Source organism: Urocampus carinirostris, chromosome 14 (genome assembly GCF_059441175.1).
Source record: "Urocampus carinirostris isolate Australia breed hairy pipefish chromosome 14, RoL_Ucar_1.0, whole genome shotgun sequence".
NCBI lineage: Eukaryota > Metazoa > Chordata > Actinopteri > Syngnathiformes > Syngnathidae > Urocampus > Urocampus carinirostris.
The window spans coordinates 14,705,722-14,724,938 of record NC_142362.1 but is presented as its reverse complement, the minus strand read 5'-3'; the positions used below and the strand labels follow the sequence as shown (position 1 = coordinate 14,724,938).

Genomic DNA, 19,217 nt, shown 5'->3' with positions numbered 1-19,217 from the left:
ATATATTGTTTATGTGCGTTAAAATGTAAACATTTCTCTTAGTTCATTTGATTTTCTAGACCATATAATTTCAAATGAGAAATGTTCCACTGTGCAAGAGCCTTTGACCCTTTGATATGTGACAAAAGCAAAGGATGTAACGTCATCGCCACAAAGTTTGTTTTTCAACCAAAATATGAAAGCAACAAGTGATGGGGATGCATATTGTACGATGTGATACTCAAATTTCTGGATACAAATTGTTATTCCCTAGTGATTAAGGATCTAGAATCAGTATTGTGACACGCTGCTGCCCGTCAATGATGAGGTCTGGCTCATTTCTGAAGAACAAGATGACGGTTTACCCCGAAAACAATGGCAAGCATATGAAGAAGGTGCTGTATCTGAGTCAGATCAGGAGGCTTCCTCTGATCCTGGTAACTGTGAAAAACAGTATCTTGTTTCATGTGCGGGAGCAAACCCGTACCCCAAAAACAGGCCTAGAGATAGAGGGACGGCCATTAATACGCAATATAAAAACAATTAAATGCTTGTAATATTTCGGTTTGTTAATAACCAATCATGAATCTATGGCATTTTGTAAATTGCATCATAGAAAATAAGCAACTTAAAAGCAATATTCCATTTTTTAAGGCAGTCCTACGGTGTTTTCAGGTATATCAACGTTACGTAATGCTGTTAATGTTGTAAAATACTCCACAACTTCCTTAGGACCTGAAAAAGAAAACGGGCATTTGTATTCATTTGATTGAAGAAAGAGTCCAATTATCGGTGTAATAGAGCTGGATTCCTGGGTCTGTGGTTTAGCATTGCTGAGATTATTCAATGTATTTCTTAATTTTCTATTTATAGTTGTAGATAGATATATACCTTATTCATCCCCGTGGGAAAATTTACACTTCCAGCAGTATCCTTGTGTTAAAAAGTAATATAAAACGTGTTATTAAAGAGCATCTAAATAGTGTTACAAAAAATAGACACTGTAATAACAATGGGGTAATATGCAAATGTAGGGTTGGGGTTTAATGTGGGCTTTTACTCCCTCGGGTGGAATCAAAGAGCCTCATGGCATGAGGGAGAAATGATCTCCTCAGTCTGTCCGTGGAACAAGACTGTGATAGCATAAAAGAAGTGGTTGGTATTGTAAATATGTGATGTCTTTAAAGAAGTACTGGATGGTGGTACTCTTCTCAACCTTATTTAAAAAGGTTTTGGTTAGTTGGTCGGTTGATTGGATCCGCGTAAGATTATGTAAATCGCAGATATATTTGTGGCTCTGCAAAATACATAATTCACATGGGATTGTTTCTTTTAATGATACTGCAGGTATTGAAAGATTGACTTTGAAAGTCCTTAAAAAGTTCTTGAGTCTGGCCATGAAAAAGGTGTATGAAGCCTGTATGAACACGTTCAGTGCCATTGAATTTGCATTTAGACAATAGGCATCTTCAATACGGCTTTTTTAGACGATTACCAGTGCGGGCGATTACTTGCATATTGAGATACCGATCCATGAAATCCTTCTTTAAAAATAAAGCAATGGTGGCTATTACAAACCTAGATCTGCAACACTTATTATTACCTGAAGGTTTTTCCTTTTTAATTTCTGTGTCCCAGAGGTTGACCATTCCCAGCGGATGTCCTGCCAGCTTTGCGGAACTGATGAGAGACTGCTGGATGACGGGTCCAAAAGTGAGCGTCGCATTTTATTCCATCTGGCACCGAGAGCCGTGACTTAAACGGTTCTCTCGATTCAGGGAAGGCCAACGTTCAAGCAGATCCTGTCGACTTTGGAGGCCATGGCGAACGACAGCCAACTTCGCCAACAGTGCAACTCTTTCCTCCACAACAAGTCTGAATGGAGGTAATGTAATGAGCCATTCGGCGGGCCAGCCGAACGTATTGAGTAGTCAATATGCACTCAGCCTAAAGGAAACGGCGAAGAATGACATGGAAATGGGGCTGACGGGGGTCGGGAAATACAGAAAAAAAAGAAGTGGAGAAGCTTCATATAGATCTTTAATGATTTGATGGAAAAGGCATGAAAATCCTCCCATCTGGATATATTTCCTCTCTTTACCCATAAGGCCCTAAAAATAATCACCATCTTTTTCAAGTAGAAGTGTTTAATTGGGCTGTGTGAGCAGCTGGAGTTTCAGTTGATGTTCTGCACAGCCTGAGTCTCAGCTGCTACTTTATTCCGCCTCAGCCGCTCGGCTGAGATTCTTCTTTCCCTAGCAAAAGTCACGAGGGCGCTGGAGGGTCCACACGGGCGCAGTCAGGTCAACCTGGGTGAGGCGGGCACCAAAGTGCGGACAGGTCATGTGCATTTGCCACAATCTCAGGAGACTGACACTTCCAATAGCTCCTTGTAATGGTTCAGGAGTTACTGGGTGATTGGTTTTTGAGTTAATACGCAAAAAAAAGGATGTTCAACATATTGGGGCTTCCTCCCTCTCGACCATCTGTATTGTAGAGCAGTATTTCTCAACTTTTATTTAGCCAGGGTAGACTTCTTATTATTCAAAAAAACCTCAAGGCACACCGTCTGTCCAAAATCTTCAAAAAGCATTCCCAACACTAGTTTAAATGTTTTGTTTTTACTAGCTTAAAATATAATGTTGCCTAAATTGAAACTATACAATTTTTCTTATTATTTTTGGTCACTGTGGCTCAATAAGGTTATTAATTTTTGTCAATGATATTGGATTTTATTATATTCTCCCCTGTTTTTTCAAATTTGACTACATATATATCTGCTAAAATTTTAATTTTTTCCAAGTACAGTATAAGCAAATGCTGGTGTGACTGGTGTTGCCCCTGCAATGATCCAAAATCAAAACCGTTATAAAAGTTTGCAACTATTTACATTTTATTTTACACTAGAACAGAAAAAATGTAGACGTAACACTTTGGTTCAACTTGGTTTAAATTATATAAACAGAATGAAATTAATCAAACTCTGACCAATAAAGTTTTGTTCCAAAGCCAGGAAAATGTTGATCCAACACTAATATGTGTTTCCTAAAATGCAGGACTGTAGAAATGGTCAAATAGTTTCTGTTTGACAACTGGATTGTGGAGGATTTGGAGAATTTCTAATCCCAAATTGATCCAGATTGTTGTTTGATTATAAAATATTACCGCAAGCTAATTAATCTTATATTTAATTGCCAGTCATAAATTAGTTGTTGCAATTTCTTAAACAAGATTGGATTGAATCTTACAAAAACAAATATCACAATAAATTGGAACTAATTCCGGTTCATGTCTGCCACTGAGAGAACTAAAGTGCCATTAAGTATATGCCTACAACAGGATACAGTAATCCCTTGCTGGCTAAACGGAGGAAGAGGCTTTTTAGCGCTTACAAAGTTGGACCGCTCAACCTACTAAACCTGCTCTAGAGCCACATGTAGGTCTTTGGCGCCCCGTAGTGGCTCCGTGGCGCTTTAAAAAATGATTTTTATAAGAGAAAAATATTTCGTTTCTGTATGACAGAACTGGAAATGCAGTTTTCCATAACATCCACATGATGGTGGCAAAGTGTCTTACTTACTTACTTACTTATTGCTCCAGCGAAGGTCGGGGGGTCCCGTCCCTGTGCGTTGAGCCGACCAGATGAACCAGGTTTTTCCAATGCTGGCGGTCTTGTGCCAGCTGTTCTGCATCCTCTACGGCAACTCCGTGTTGTTGGAGGTCGCCCGCAACGACGTCGAGCCATCGAGTGCGGGGTTTCCCTCGTGGTCGTCTCCAGCCTGCGGCCTTTGGGTCAAACTGGAGAATGGCTCGTGTCGGATGGTCTGGTGGTAGACGAAGGACATGGCCAAACCAGCGGGTGCGGCGTTGTGCGACCAAGAAAGATGCTTGGGGCTGGCACGTGCGGGCTCTGAGCTCTTTATTGGAGACTCGCTGGGGCCACCTGATGTTCTCGATGGTTCTGAGAGCCCTGCTATCAAAACCATCGATTCTTGTGGCCAGGGTGTCGTTCAGGGGCCATGTTTCTGAGCCATAAAGCAGAATAGGGAGAACGGCGAGGTTGTAAATGCGGAGCTTCGTCTTGCGTGCGATGGTCTGGTGCCGCCAGAGTGGTTTCCAGAGAGACTGCAGAGCAGATGCTGCCAGGTCTCTTCTGCGGAGAATCTCTGGTTTTAGGTCCCCATTGTCTGTCACCATGGACCCCAGATATACAAAGCTCTTGACAGGCTCTACGATGTCGCTACCAATTTGGATGGAAGGTGGATCTGGTCCATCACCGACATACATGAACTTGGTTTTCGTCCAATTCACTTGCAGGCCAAGCCGCGCTGCCTCTTCGCTGTAAATGCCCAGAGCGTCTCTCAGCTGGCTGTAGGAAGTGCTGAGAATGATGGTGTCGTCAGCATACTCCAGGTCAGTCAGGTGGTAGTTGCCGAGAGACACTCCGGGGATGCACTCACTAACCCTGAACATCAGATGGTCGATGATGCAATTAAAAAGGTCGGGAGCAGCCACGCAGCCTTGGCGAACGCCGCTGGAGATAGCAAACCAGTCGGAGTCAATGCCGTTGATACGGACACAGCTCTCTGCGTTGCTGTAGAGCAGCTTGAACAGGGCTATGATCTTGGGTGGTGCTCTGGGAGCTTGGAGGATGTTCCACAGTGAAGAGTGGCAGACGGTGTCAAAGGCGGCCTTCAGATCAATGAATCCGATATATATAGATGGCGATCTTTACGGAATTCACGGGTCTTTTCTATCAGCAAACGGACGGCAGAGATGTGGTCCGTTGTGGAGCGGTTGGGCATAAAGCCAGCCTGCTGGGGACGGCGGCAGCTTCTGATTGCTGGAAGGGCACGGCTGAGCAAGATCCTGGTAAAGACCTTGCCCGGGATGGAGAGTAAGGTTATGCCTCTGTGGTTTCCACAGACAAGCCTGTCGCCCTTGCATTTCCAGAAGGGCAAGATGACTCCTCTGGTCCAGTCGGTGGGCAGCTGCTCCGATTCCCACACCTGGTTGAATAGGCGGGTTAGCCACTCCACCATGCCATCACCGCCGGCCTTGAGCATCTCGCCGGTAATGGCACAGATGCCGGGGGCTTTCTTGGTATTCAGCTTCTTCAGAGCAGCTCTCACTTCCTCGGGTGTTACAGGGTCTGTGCAGCAGGTGTCGTTAGGAGGTGCTGTGCTCGCAGCCCCTAGGAGGGTGGGATCAGCCGGGATGGTGCTGTGCTGCAAGAGGAGGCTAAAGTGCTCCTTCCAGCGCTCGAGGCAGTTGGCTTCTGTCATGATGAGGTTGCCGTCTGAGTCCTTTACCAGGGCTGTCTTTATGTGTGGGCCGCTACGGGCTTGGCGTAGTAGACTGAATACGCGGCTCATGTTGTTGTTGTTGGCCGCGGACTCAAGCTGTTGGGCTTCTGCCTGCCAAAACCTCTCCCTATCTTCAGCAATGGCCACATTGCGCAGGCGATTCAGTCTCCGATACTCTGTGAGGTCGCCTCGGAGTCGGGCCTCACGCCGCTGGTCTATGATGTTTAGTGTCCTCTCTGATATCCAGGGCTTTCTCGGGGAGGATCGCGGGCGTCCGAGGACATTGTGAGCAGACTGGAGGACACTTTCCTTGAAGGCCGCCCAGTCTGTCAGCTTGTCAGGAGCCAGGGTATCAAGAGAGCGGCGGATGGAGCAACTGAAGTCTCTGGCGATGTTGGGGTCGCTGAGTCGGGAGGAGTCGGGGCGAGGCAGAGTCATGTGCTGGTTGGCTCGGAGCTTTAGCTTGAGCTGGGCCACCAGCAGACGATGGTCTGTGTTGCCAAGCTGTGCTCCTCTGAACACCCGGCAGTTGGTTACAAACGACTTCCAGCGTCGTGATATCAGGATGTGGTCCAATGCCTTCCTGGTTCTGCCATCTGGGCTGTACCACGTCCAGTGATGGATGCATTTCCGGGGGAACCAGGTGTCAGCAACACAAAGGTTGTTTTGGTGGCAGAGGAGGAGGAGGCGGTTGCCATTGTCGTTTGTATGGCAAAGTGTCAGGTAAATAAAATTGGATCAGGTCCTCAATCCATACAACAACATTTAAACACCAAGATTTAAAAAATATAACATAATTTGACATTACAGAAGTTATTTTAAAAAAAAAGTTTATAAAGTACAGTACTTTTATTTGTTAAACAAATACTTGAGCCTGTAAATTGGTTTTGTTCTTGAGCAATAAATGAATAATTAAGTACATAACTAAAGGTTTCTACTTAGCAGATTTTGGCTATGGAGTGTCACCCCCGTAAAAAAACGAGGGATTCGTGTAAAAACAATAGGATCACCAACATTGTTGTGCATGTGTTTGTATGTGATGTCACAGAGGCGAGATCGAGGCCACTTTGGACCGGCTGAAGAAGCTGGAGAGGGACCTGAGCAGCAAAGAACAGGAACTGAAAGAGCGGGAGAGGCGCCTGAAGATGTGGGAGTGCAAACTCATCCAACAATCCAACAGCCCGGTCAGTTGCTACTCATCCATCCATCCATTATCTGCATCGCTTATCCTCAGTAGAGACGCGGAGGTGCTGGAGCCCATCCCAGCTATCTATGGGCAGTGGGCAGGACACCCTGAACTAGTTTCCAGCCAGTCGTAGGCCACATATAGACAGACAACCCACTTGCTCATTCACACCTAGGGACAATTTGAACCGGCCAATTAACCTGACATACATGTTTTTTGGAATATGGGAGGAACTTGGAGGACCCGGGGGAAACCTACGCAAGCACGGGAAAAACATGCAAACTCCACACAGGAAGGTTCGATCTGATGCCCTCAGAACTGTGCCGCACACGGCTTAACCAGTGCGCCGACATGCTGCCAGTTGCTACTCAGTGCTTTTTAATTTTTTTAAATTATTTTACTTGTTTTATCACAAGCTAAAAAATGTCCTTGCAGATAATTATGCTAATGTTGAGTCAATTATTTTTACCTGTACTAGATTAGTAGAAGTAAATCTAACAAATAAAATGTTGTTTTTATAAATTACAGCAAAATTAATCCCCGTAATTAGCGTCCAAGCTCCACTTGATTCCAAATCAGAGGAAACTGAAACATACAATGAAAATATAATGACTGACTGACACCACACCGCAAACAATCAACAAAAACCTGAAGCAATCAGCGATTTCAAAAGAATATGTATGTAAACGTACAGATGATGGAGTTGAAGGTTGCAGATGGCTGTTGATGATGATGATGCCATGTGTCAACTTCAAACGACAAAACTCTTCCCGTGGGGACAGAATTAATCCACTTCTTTTGGATGAAAGAAGGGTGCGTCGATTAATAATTTTTAACTAACAAAAGTCACTATTCATTTAAAAATGACCATTGACTATCTTTGCCATTGTTTTGAAAACTGCATGCTTTTTGTTTTTTGTGTACAAGACAAAAATGGGTTAAACAAGCAAATAAGCCCCCAAAAATGACAGAAATCCCTGCCACCAGTAATACAAATCAGCTTACTTTGCCATGACAACCAATGGTTTGTATTCCTATTCATAACAAGCAGGTGTAACGGATTATGGTTTTGTTATGTTTGAGCTAGCCACTGATATTGGCAGGGCACGGCTGAAATTTTTCATAAACGTATTAACCGATTGGGCAGCACGGTAGCGCAGTGTTTAGCGCGTGTGTGGCACATTTCTGAGGTCATGGGATTGAACCTTCCTGTGTAGAGTTTGCATGTTCTCCCCATGCTTATGTGGGTTTCCTCCAGGCACTCCAGTTTCCTCCCACATCCCAAAAACATGCATGCCAGGTGAATTGGCCGGTCCAAATTGTCCCTAGGTGTGAATAAGCGAGTGAGTTGTCTGTCTCTGTGTGCCCTGCGACTGGCTGGCACCCAGTTCAGGTTGTCCCCTGCCCACTGCCCGAAGATAGCTGGGATGGGCTCCAGCACCCCTGCGACCCTACTGAGGATAAGCGGCGCAGACAATGGGTATTAACCGACTCTCTAAACTCATGTGACCGGCTACGATTTGGACTAATGTCGAAAGGTGTCCAATGTGGGAGACCTTGTTCCTGGATTATTACTTGTAAACCATTAGCTGTAATTAGACCGTCTTGCTATCAAAGTGCTATTTTAGTGTGCTTCACTTGCGTTTTATGCATTCAGTTTGTCATTCTGGAGAAGGAGCCGTTTGACAGAGGAATAAAATTCCCAATCGAGTACCTAACCCTATGGACATTATGGAAGTCATTTACTGTATGTGGAATGTGGCATGCTGTGAAGAAAGAAGGCACGAGTGCCGGCTCTTTGGGGAAGGCCAATCTTTTATGATGAAGTGACATTTTGCTGACATTAAGATTGGCCAATTTGTTCTGAATGTGCTGAAGTGCAGTTGTTGCCGCAATCTCTCACTTACAGAGGTGTCCTTGCGCCCCTATGTGAAGTACTTAATAATAAGGCCAAAAATAATTTGCTGTTTTAATAATTAGTATGTTTCTAGAGATTTCAACAGAAAAAAACCTATATGAACACATTATTCTGCCTTGCAGTGCTTAATTCAAGCCATTGTTCACATTGGAGCCTGCCAGAATGAATTGGAATTAGCTTCATTGTGGCAACACGTGCTTCGTTGTTTTCATTTGTACTATGACGCACTTGCACAAAACACATGTTTACAAATTTTTGTTTTGTTCCGCTATCATATGTCATATCGTAAACATTGAATAAACCAATTCCGTGCCACCCCTTATATATGGGATTGAATGAGTTAGCACAGAAATAGCAGCTTTAGAAGATGAATGCCAAGATGTGAGTGGTGGCTTGTCAGGAAAATGGTACATTGTTCCTACAGGTACTTGGAATTCTTGAATATTCTTTAGTCTTAATGTTGTGTTTTCAAAGATTGAACATTGTTTGGATTTTGCATGAAGTACTTGTAAATGCTTGAAATTGTTGCCATGTTTCTCAACAAGCCAGTTAAAAATGACACTGACCCTGCTCTCTGGCGGCTTCAATTTGGCCTTTCATTTAATTTCCTATGAAGCGTCATCGCCCTCTAGGGGTCATGCTAGTGCATGCTACACCTAAACAGGGAACTATGAAATGTGTGTTAGTGCAAGGATTACATGTCAATTGTGGACATTTATTATGGGCAATGCAACATATTAAGGGAGTGTTTTCCAGTAGTTAATTGTAATGGGAAGAACTTCCTGCAACTGAAAATGTAAGCTATGTCTCAAAAACAATTATATTTGCTTTTACTCAAGATCTAAAAATCATATGTCATGATAAATGCACAAGCAAGGTCAAAAATCGTGTATGTAAATCAGATATATCTGAGGCTCTGCAAAATAAATGAATCACACCAGATTTTTTCTTTTTATGGTACGGGAGAAGTTGGAAAATTGGCCTTGAAAAAGGTTTACAAACCTATAGATATTAGATGTTGATGATGATGATAGATGCTGGCATACGGCATCACCGTGTGGTATGCTGGGAGCACGGCTGCGGACAGGAAAAAACAGACAGAGAGTTATCAACTCAGCCGGAAAGGACATCGGCTACTCTCTGTCCAGTCTAGAAGACGTTGTCTGCTTGCGATGCCGTAGCAGAGCCATAAATATCATAAAAGACGATGTTTTTCTAATTATTTGGGAGGGAACATCTAGTGAGGTTATTTGCATAATACGACCCAATTTTGAAGGTTGCCCACCCAAACTTTGGTGGGGGTTTATGACAACACAACAAAAACAAAATAAACTAGGTTTTTGTGTGTTGTTTGTAATATGTATCTCATTAGCTGCACCGCTTATCCTCAGTAGGGTCGCGGGGGTGCTGGAGCCCATCCCAGCAATCATCGGGCAGTGGGCAGGGGACACCCTGAACTGGTTGCCAGCCAATTGCAGGGCACACAGGGACAGACAATTCGCTCGTTTATTCACACCTAGGGACAATTTGGACCGGCCAATCCACCTGAAATGCATGTCTTTGGAATGTGGGAGGAAACCGGAGTGCCCGGAGGAAACCCACGCAAGCACGGGGAGAACATACAAACTCCACACAGGAAGGCCGGTAGCTGGATTTGAACCCACACAGGAGGTTCCCAAGACCTTAGAACTGTGCCGCACATGCGCTAACCACTGCGCTGCCCTGTAATATATATATATATATATATATATATATATATATATATATATATATATATATTTATTACGGGATTGTTGTGTAGAAAACTTTCTATTTTCTTGGTTGCTGTAAAATATTTTGTGGGGTTTAAAAAAGTATCGCAATTTTTTTTTTCTCATTTTTATTTTAAAAAAACTTCATTTGCATTTTCTTATGGGTTTGATTAAGGTACACCGTTTTGTGCATTGTTTTTTTTTTTAAATTTTTTAATTTCAAATAGTATTCAATCCACCTTCTCTTCAACCAAATTAGGGATGTACAATAACTGAATATTAATGGCGATAATGATAACCAATAAAATTCTGCTTCTGGAGATAAATATCGATAACTTTTTATTAGAATAACATCAATCAGTCAATATCTAATTTGTCAATACTAACTATGACTATAACAAAATATTATTATGAGCAACATAATACTGACATGACATAATACCGGTAATGCAATATCTCTCCGGTGCCTCACACACATTAAAGAGAGGTAAAGGGGATGCATGACCAAGCTGTGCTACTACTTCTATAGAAAGTCTATATTCCAATTTGGGACATAAATGCTTAGACTCTTTCTAACATTGTCAGCTGATTAAATAAAAGTGACAAATTATTGGGTCTTTTTTTTCCTGTCAGTCAATAACTGTGACATCATATTTGGCCGTTGTTGGTCTGATAAGATAATAATAAAGAAAAAGCATCTACTTATAAGTTGCAGTTTAGTCAATAGAGGATATTGTACATATTGCACTGTACGCAACATTTTTTTCCTTCTTAAAAACGTTCAATGATCTGATTACCCAGCATGTGACTAGTCCACATGATAACAATGCAGCAGAGGGAAACAAGAAAAGCACACGCATACAAATTGTGCAGATCGCCCTCAACGACAACTCACAAGTTTGCAGAAAGGATGCAAGCGGTCTATTTGTTGCAAAGTGCTGTTCAAAATAAGACTGAATACGCTCACATCCAAAACGCAGCACAGAGGAGGCGGGAAGTGCGGGCGGGGCTGGAGTGCCTTTATGAGGACGAACGCTCTGCAGCAGCCACTGTTTATCCAGGCCCGCCGCATTCAGCTCTTAATCTGAAGGAGATGCTGAAAAGAGACGACTCGCTCACTTAGTCATCTTTCCTCCAATTTTCCCTTTCTGTCATCACGCGCCATTCTACCCGTCAACACCAGCAAGTCTTTATTTTGCCTGTCAAGTTTCTGCATGATTACATTTATTGAGCAATAAATGATTTGTCATTCAAATCGATGGCGCTGGCAGATGGACATTCGGGCCGAATGAGAAAACAGCATTAGATGAGGGGGAAGAAAAGAAGATTTGATTGACAGCGTCTGTTTTTCCATTTGGGAAATGCTTCCACTTTTGTTTCCATTTTGCATCTTCATCCACATTTGATTGTTTGAGCTCTTGTTTGTCTTTTGTAGCTGCTGCCTACACTTGACATCTACACGTGGACGGAGGAGCATGTGGTCAGTGTTGTGACTGTACATTCTCTTTGTTTCGTTTCTCACAGCTAAAGTGATCAATTTGTCTTGCAGTATTTCTGGATGCAGCAAATATTCGGGGACGGTATGTACTGTTCTTTTGGGATTACAGTATTTCCTCGATTTTTTTTTTTTTTTGTGTGTTACATAAACACCCTTATTAAATGAATTTCCACAAAGTAGGAGCAATCCATTTGCTTGAGCCTAATACCACGGAGTTTCCCTCATCCAAGATATTTTTGCAGTAAATTATTTTTGAGTCTTGTAGTAGAGAGACAAATGATGCTCACAAACTCAAAATGTCCTACCATGGGCTGATCTCACAGCAGTTATTGTCACGACCAGAACGGAATTCGGACCCAGATGCGTAAGGTTAACCACAAGTTTATTGAGATAAAGAGGAAAGGCAGCACTCGCGATCCGGTGCTCGCTGGACGCGGGAAGCAAGCCGCTCACAGAATCGGAACGTGTTCCGAATGCGGAAGTGGATTTTCCGGAGCGGGAGATCGTAGTGTCGTAGACGGAAAAACAGGTCGATAGCAAAACGTGGTCAGGATCAAGAAATGAGTCGTAAGCCGGGACGGAAGATCAAAACGTGGTCGGGGTCAAAAAACAGTTCGTAGCCGGAAACAAACAGGGAAATCGGGAACAGAAACAGGTGAAAAAAGCGGGACCAACGGGAGTCAGAGTCAAAATGCTTGCCTTGTAGAAACAGAGATTTGCTGACGGACTGGCAACAGGCGAGTGAAAGGACTGAGCTTAAGTAGGAGGGGAACCAATCAGGAAGCAGCGGCTGGCGCCAAATGAGCTGGCACAGTTGAAATGAATCAGTCATCATGACATTTATGGTTTCTTTATATTCAAATAAAACCAACAACACTGAAACTCGGAATTATTGCAAGCAGAACTTTTACTAATGATGTTAAGCCAGGGTTAGCATCTCGTTAGGAACACTGCCTGAATAGCGTAGTCAACAAACACCATTCTTTAAAAATACCACAAAAAACGCGTCGGCTTAAAGCTACGTCAGAAAACAGTATTTTCAAGCAGTGAAAGAGTTAAATACGACTAAATCAAAACAAAAATCATACTGACTCACTGCTTTCAATTGAATGTATTACTACTTTCAAAGGCACATACAATAGATAGGACGAAAACTTGCACCCCTCCCGTAAAACCGCTAACAGCGTTTTGCGCATGCATATGCACAGAGCATGGGTAGAACGTCTCATTGGGTAGGAAGGAATTTCAGAACACTTGCAAAAAAAGACTTATTCGTATTGGTTGAGTTTTCCACAACATTTTCCGTTTTATTTTCTGCCCCCACTGCAACAATGCCACAGTTGTATCCATCCATATAGAGCGTAAGCTCGCCACATATACGCACACCTAGTAAACACATGGGACGCAGGAATGGAGCAGAGAAACATGGTCCTTTGTTAATTTTGGTTAGAGACATGGATTTAATCATCCTTTAAAGGGACAGTGTGTAATATTTAGGGCCTACTAGTGGCACAAGAAATTTTTATTGAGTAAAAATAACACTGATTTGAATAATATGCAAAATTATACATAAACTATTTCACCAATGTTAATTTTTATAAATATTAATAGGTTAAGAAGTTTGTATTTCTTTTATACAGCGGAATTCATATCTAGTAGTCCCCGCCGTGTTTGTTTGGCATCTTGCCGCTACGCTTTACTCATTTGGCACTGGTTTTCGTTCACCTTAACACAGTGCCATCTAGTGGTAAAATACAAAACAATGTACCTTTAATGTCAGTAGTTGAATGCGGAAACCCCATTTATTTGCGGAATATCGTTGCTCATGCATGACTCACCCAGACTACTAATAATAATGCTGGCTAACAGCATTTATATGAGGTTATTATTTCATGTGGATTGCTTGGAATGCAGAGGAAATACTGTATTACTTTGAAAAAGGAGGTTTTGATGTCTATTGTCGTCTATGGCACTGTGTTTGTTAAAAAAATAATCTCCGGTAACAATGTTGTGTCTCAGAGGGCAGCACATGTGGGATGCACCTGTACGCTGACCTATTCAGAGACAACCACATCACGGGAAAACGGCTCCTGTTGCTTTCAGAAAACGACATGCGGGACATGGGCATCAAATCCAAAGGTCACGTCATGCACCTGAAGGTAAGTCGGGGTTAAATGTTGGGACGTTCCCATGATGCCACTCGTGATTTGCGTCCTGTTTCCTCTTCGGCAGAGCGAGATTGAGAAGCTGACCAATGACTATCTCGGCCTGCTGCACTTTCCACCTCTGCTGAAGGTCATCTGGCCAACCTGATTCTATCTTGTATTATCTTTGCTGAACCAATTCATAATTTTCCATTTTCTGTCCAGGAGGAGCTTGAAAATAAAGTGGAAAGCAGTAAAAGTGTTAATTTGGAGCTCGTCTTCGGGTACCACTGGAAACCCGGCACAGGGAAATCCGTAAGTGTGCTACGAGATTTTTTTTCAAATACCGTATTTTACAATAAAGCAGACCTATAAAAACATTTTGCCAGGAATTCAAAGTGTGCCTTTAATCCAGTGCACATAAATATACTAGAAAGTGTGGTAAATTCAATTGGAAATACATATTTTAAAATGCTACTACATACACTTACCATTTAGGAATTGATCATTTCATTTTCGTGGTTTAAAAATTTGAGTATATGTTCTCTGATATTATTAGTTATATTTTTCTGACTTTTTTATTGAAACCCTAGCTCTTTAAGTAGTTTTAATTGTATGTGCCTGATGGTCTGGGTTGCCTTACTGTGTGTCAAAATATTTTTCCTAAAGTCTATTGATGAAATTGCACCTTATTGTCAGGAATATATGGCACATTCTTTCAAATACTTTGGTTGCGTTGGTATGCCCACTTAAGAGTGCCTCATAGTTCACTATGAGTGTGTGCTTCACAGTGAATAATACAGACTCACTAAACTGAAAGGAAGTCAGACTTGACAGCTGATTTGTGAACCCGGGCTTGGGAATGGCTTGGCTCCATCAGAGTGCCTCGTTGTCCCATTGTGAAATTGGCCAGAATTATTTAAAAGGATATATATATATATAAAATATGGGTCTTAGATCAGGGGATGATGTAATAATAGTCTGTGGTTTGCAATCATCTGTGGTCTGTGCAGCCCTTTGAGACTCCTTGTGATTAAGGGCTATACAAATAAAAATGTCTTGACTTGACTTAACTACATATTCTAAGCCACTTGTTTCCCGTGGGCTCCAGTTGGGAAACACCCAAGTAGCCCAAGGATCTCTTCATAAAATGGCTCACCAATGATAGGTTATTGTGATTTTTTTTTTTTAGGACATGAAAAGTCATTGTCATTGTGTTGTTAAATACATGATACATTTATCATTTACAGTTATTTTTTAATTTATCCTGTAATTTACATATGGAAATTGCTCAGTGGCCTTATACAAGACAAATGTATTAGTGGTTGACCGGGCCTTATTTTACCCCATTTCTCTTAATATCAACCTGATAATAGCATAATATAGTAACGGTGTAATAACATGATAATGTGTTGTTTTATAAATGCATATCAAACTGGTTGTCATGAGCCGGAGCAGGATCAGGACCCAAATGCGTGACGTTTCTCACGCAAGCCTTTTATTTTTACGGGAAAAGGGGAGTCATGCACGTTAGGCAGCAGTCTGGCGTGGAATGATAGGAATCCAGAGGCCGACGAGATCGATACAAATTGCCCAAGCAGGTATCGGACAGATGGGGTCGATACCGGACAGGAGGGGACAGACAGGATTTATATCAAAACAGGATATCGAAAATAAACAGGACAAACTAGATGGTAACGAAACTGGAAACCGATATTAAACAGGACAAAATGAACGGGAACAATACCAGACAGGAAATACCAACAGGAAACAGGAGTCAAAACCCACGTCTTGCGGGGCAGAGGTTTGTTGATGGACTGACAAAGGAAGAGAGAGCACTGAGCTTAAAAAAACGGAAAGTCAATCTGTCAACGAGCTGCAGCTGGCGCCACATGGGCGGTGGCCAATTGGGCGCCATGGCAACCGTGACACTGGTAGCCTTTTGCACCTACCTGTTACAAAAGTAGCTCTTAGCTTCAAAAAGGTTGGGGACCCCTGTTTTAGGAATACTAAAATAATATATCTCACAGACTAAATAATTATGCATAAGAAAGATAATCGAAAAAAATCAATTTTTGTTCATATACCAATAATTTTTGCACATTTAAAATAAAGTGATCATCAAGCTTGATCCGTATTATATGTGTACTGGTCGAATTGTAAGTAGAAGTACATGAATCACCAACTGAACAATTATGTTATTAAGATCTTTTACATAGCCATTGATGGTGATGCCAGATACCAATACCTTTGGTATATTAAATTCCTTTAATCGTTGGGTGCGAGTTAAAAGTAGAACAGTTTATCAATTAAGTACGTCTTAATGTCCAACTGAGTTCAAAAGAGTCCTTCTATTTTTTTCCCACCGGGCCTATCTTCTTTCATCTTACTTTAAAGCGGAGAACACGCGGCAGAACACATTAGGCATTAGGTAGGAGGAATGAGAGGACGGGGCCACTATATGCTCGTCCCTGCATACTTTCATTTTATTTTTGTTTCTATTTGTCAATACATGAAACATAAAGAGCTTGACGGAGGACAAGCCAGGAGATGGCAGCTGTGAGTAAAACAGCCCTGAATGAAGGTGTTTTTTTTTAATTACTCTTCCGTTCCGCATTGTTAAAACAGCCACTAGGGGTGACCTTTTATCAGCACCGATATAATACCTGGTACTTGCCCAATTGTGTTTGAAATAACTATTTGTTGCATCCCTCATTGTAAGTCGGTGCACGTGTACTTAATAAAGTAGCCAGAGAGTTTGATGTGTACACAAAGAACGCGTTCAATCAATTGATATGCCGCTGGCTTTTTTTTCTTCTTCTTTTTCCCCAGCGATCACTAATAATAGCTGTTACACTGACCATTACAGACATCACTATACAGGTAGAAAAGCAGACAAATAAACATGTCATTCTCCTCCATCCAACCCAGCCAGCTCCACTCAGGAAAAAGAAAAAAAAAGAAAAAGGGAGGCTGGCTCTTCACTTGCCGTTCGAATTTAATGAAAACTAGCCCATTTAGCCAGAAGTCGTTTTCTTTTTAAAAGGAAAACGTTATTTAATCTTTCAGCTGTTCATTGTCCCGTCATAAATAGTCCTCTTTCAGTGTGTTCGGCGGGGCTGAAACGAGCCTGCTAATTGCCTCCCATTTCTTCTGACATGTGGTGGTTTAGTGGGTCGAAAACACAGCGGGGAGAAGGAAACAGGAGGCTGAGAAAATGAGAGCTAATTATTTTCCTCTGCCTGGTGTCAGGTTCCGTGTCAGCCTTGTTTTTACAAACTGGAAGTTTTTTTTTTCTCTTTTTTTAGTGCGTGTGCACAAAATAAAACAAACCCACACTGCATCCCCCCTTCTTCGCCCCTCTTTGCTGGCGATGTCGTGGAAGCAGCTGCACTTCTCAAAGACAAAATGAGGGCCTTGCGATTGAGCGGCTACCATCTGACAGCCACTGAGGGTTCCCTGCTAATGAGGATATCACCGTGCAGCCAAGTGAAAGGTGCTGAATTATGTATGAGTTGTCATTATATGCACTCGGGTCCAAGGCATCATTACGCGACATTGTTTCTGCCGGAGTGATTAGACCCCGTGTCGAAGCGGGAGCCCCCGGCGAGAGCGTACCGGGGCCGAGGCCGCCGGTGTGTTGCCTTTCGAGACTGTGACCCCCGGGCCCCTGCTGGAGAAGGCCCCTCAGACAAGTGTATCAGGCCCCGATTCTGTGATCTGCCTCCCTGTGATCAGTGCACAATGGAGCGGTCCGTGCCGTGAACCCCGTGTTGTTGAGCATTGACCTGTGGCCGTTTGGGGATTTGCCGATTCGTTAATGCTTTGTTGGCGTGTAACAGGCAGGGTTTGTGCGGGTGCTTGAAATCTTTGGAAATGCTTGAAATTCAGTGTTGCGTTTTCAAGGATTGAAACGTGTTTGTAACTGCTTGAAATTGTTGCCTTGTTTTGCAACGAGTCTGCTTGAAAATGCCACCGTCACTTCTCTCTGGTGGCTTCATTTTGCCAGTGCTTTTCTTTTTTCCCTGTGATTAACGGCAGCTGGCATTAGTTTGTATGACATTGTTGTGTGACACATCATCGCCCCCTACGGGTTGCACCTAAAAGGACAACTGCATACTACCCCTAATCAGGGCACTATGAAATGTGTATTAGTGTGAGGATTTCATATTAATTATGGACATTTATTTTGGGCCATGCAAAAAATTAAGGTAGCGTTAACCAGTTGGGAATTGTAATTTGAAGAACTTCCTGCAACTGAAAATGTAAGCTGCATATTACTGTGAATTTTACCCAACATCCACCTAGATAGGAGAGAGATCTCTCAAAACAAATATATTCGCAATTTATTTAAGATCTAAAAATAATGTATTGATAAATGCACACGCATGATTAAAAATTGCATATGTAAATCGCAGATGTATACGTGGCTCTGCAAAATACATTATTTACACCTGATTTTTTTTTTGAATGGTACTGGAGAAATTGGAATATTAGCTTAGAAAGTCCTTATTAGTGCTTGAATTTGGCCATGAAAAAGGTGCACAAACGCTAAAAAGAGGATGATGCATCGTTTGCAGTTGGACCCTACCAGTTTGAAATGTGATGTAGAGCAGTGGTCAGCAACCTTTTCTGTAACACAGACCGGTTCGCTGTTTGACAATATTTTCACGATCTGGTCCAAAGGTGGCATTAAATATGTTTGTTCTTTGTCTAAAATAATAATAACAACAATGATTATTTTTATAATAATAACAAGCAGAAATCCACTGTGTAGCCATATTGTAGATTTGGATTCAAGTCACATTTATTTATATAGCACTTAATTACAAAATGTCTCAAAGGACTGCAAAAGCCACAATTACGACTTGCCCTGATTTGAAATCCACTTCAGAGCAAGGTAGAACTCAAGTAAAACTCAATCAAGGAAAATAAAAAACCTTTAAAAGGGGCCACACAAGAGGTAATTTCCCCTCCAGGATGACTAGGCTGAAATAGATGTTGCATTGGGTAAAAATAGACGGAATGTAGCCATGATCAAAAATAAACATAGGTAATAAGTCAAGTTGTTCAAGAAGTACAAGCTGACATGCTTTAGGCATGGTGCTGGTCCGCTGACTCATCCTTATGTGTCCCTTTTCCTCACTCCACCAGGCCCCCGCAAAGGACAGTAAAAGAAAAGTATGAGGTCAGCATCAATAAAAATAATAAAATGTAGTAAAATACTATATCGGCTGATAATTTAACTCATTTTTAATTGACCTTTTTAATTCAAGATATTTTTTTTTAAAAAGGAGGAAAATATACAGAATCATATATTTGAAACAATATTTTTCATTAGAAATTCATTAATTATTTGCAATTGCAGAAAATTTTCTTCATTTTATTTTAATTTATTTTTAATTTAGAGCATATTTTTATTGAAATTAGAAAAA

General features: G+C 41.9%; 1 protein-coding gene across 1 annotated transcript in view; it reads left to right on the top strand.

Moving 5' to 3' along the window:
- The window catches only part of map3k20a (mitogen-activated protein kinase kinase kinase 20a), a 39,651-nt gene that overhangs the window by 14,642 nt on the left and 5,792 nt on the right, over positions 1–19,217 (top strand). Inside the window, exons 9-16 of the mRNA XM_088352458.1 lie at positions 1,618–1,692; positions 1,758–1,864; positions 6,334–6,469; positions 11,576–11,620; positions 11,690–11,720; positions 13,658–13,797; positions 13,871–13,933; positions 14,008–14,097. Coding sequence (XP_088208584.1) covers positions 1,618–1,692; positions 1,758–1,864; positions 6,334–6,469; positions 11,576–11,620; positions 11,690–11,720; positions 13,658–13,797; positions 13,871–13,933; positions 14,008–14,097 — 687 coding nt within the window. The remainder of the gene's footprint in view (positions 1–1,617; positions 1,693–1,757; positions 1,865–6,333; positions 6,470–11,575; positions 11,621–11,689; positions 11,721–13,657; positions 13,798–13,870; positions 13,934–14,007; positions 14,098–19,217) is intronic.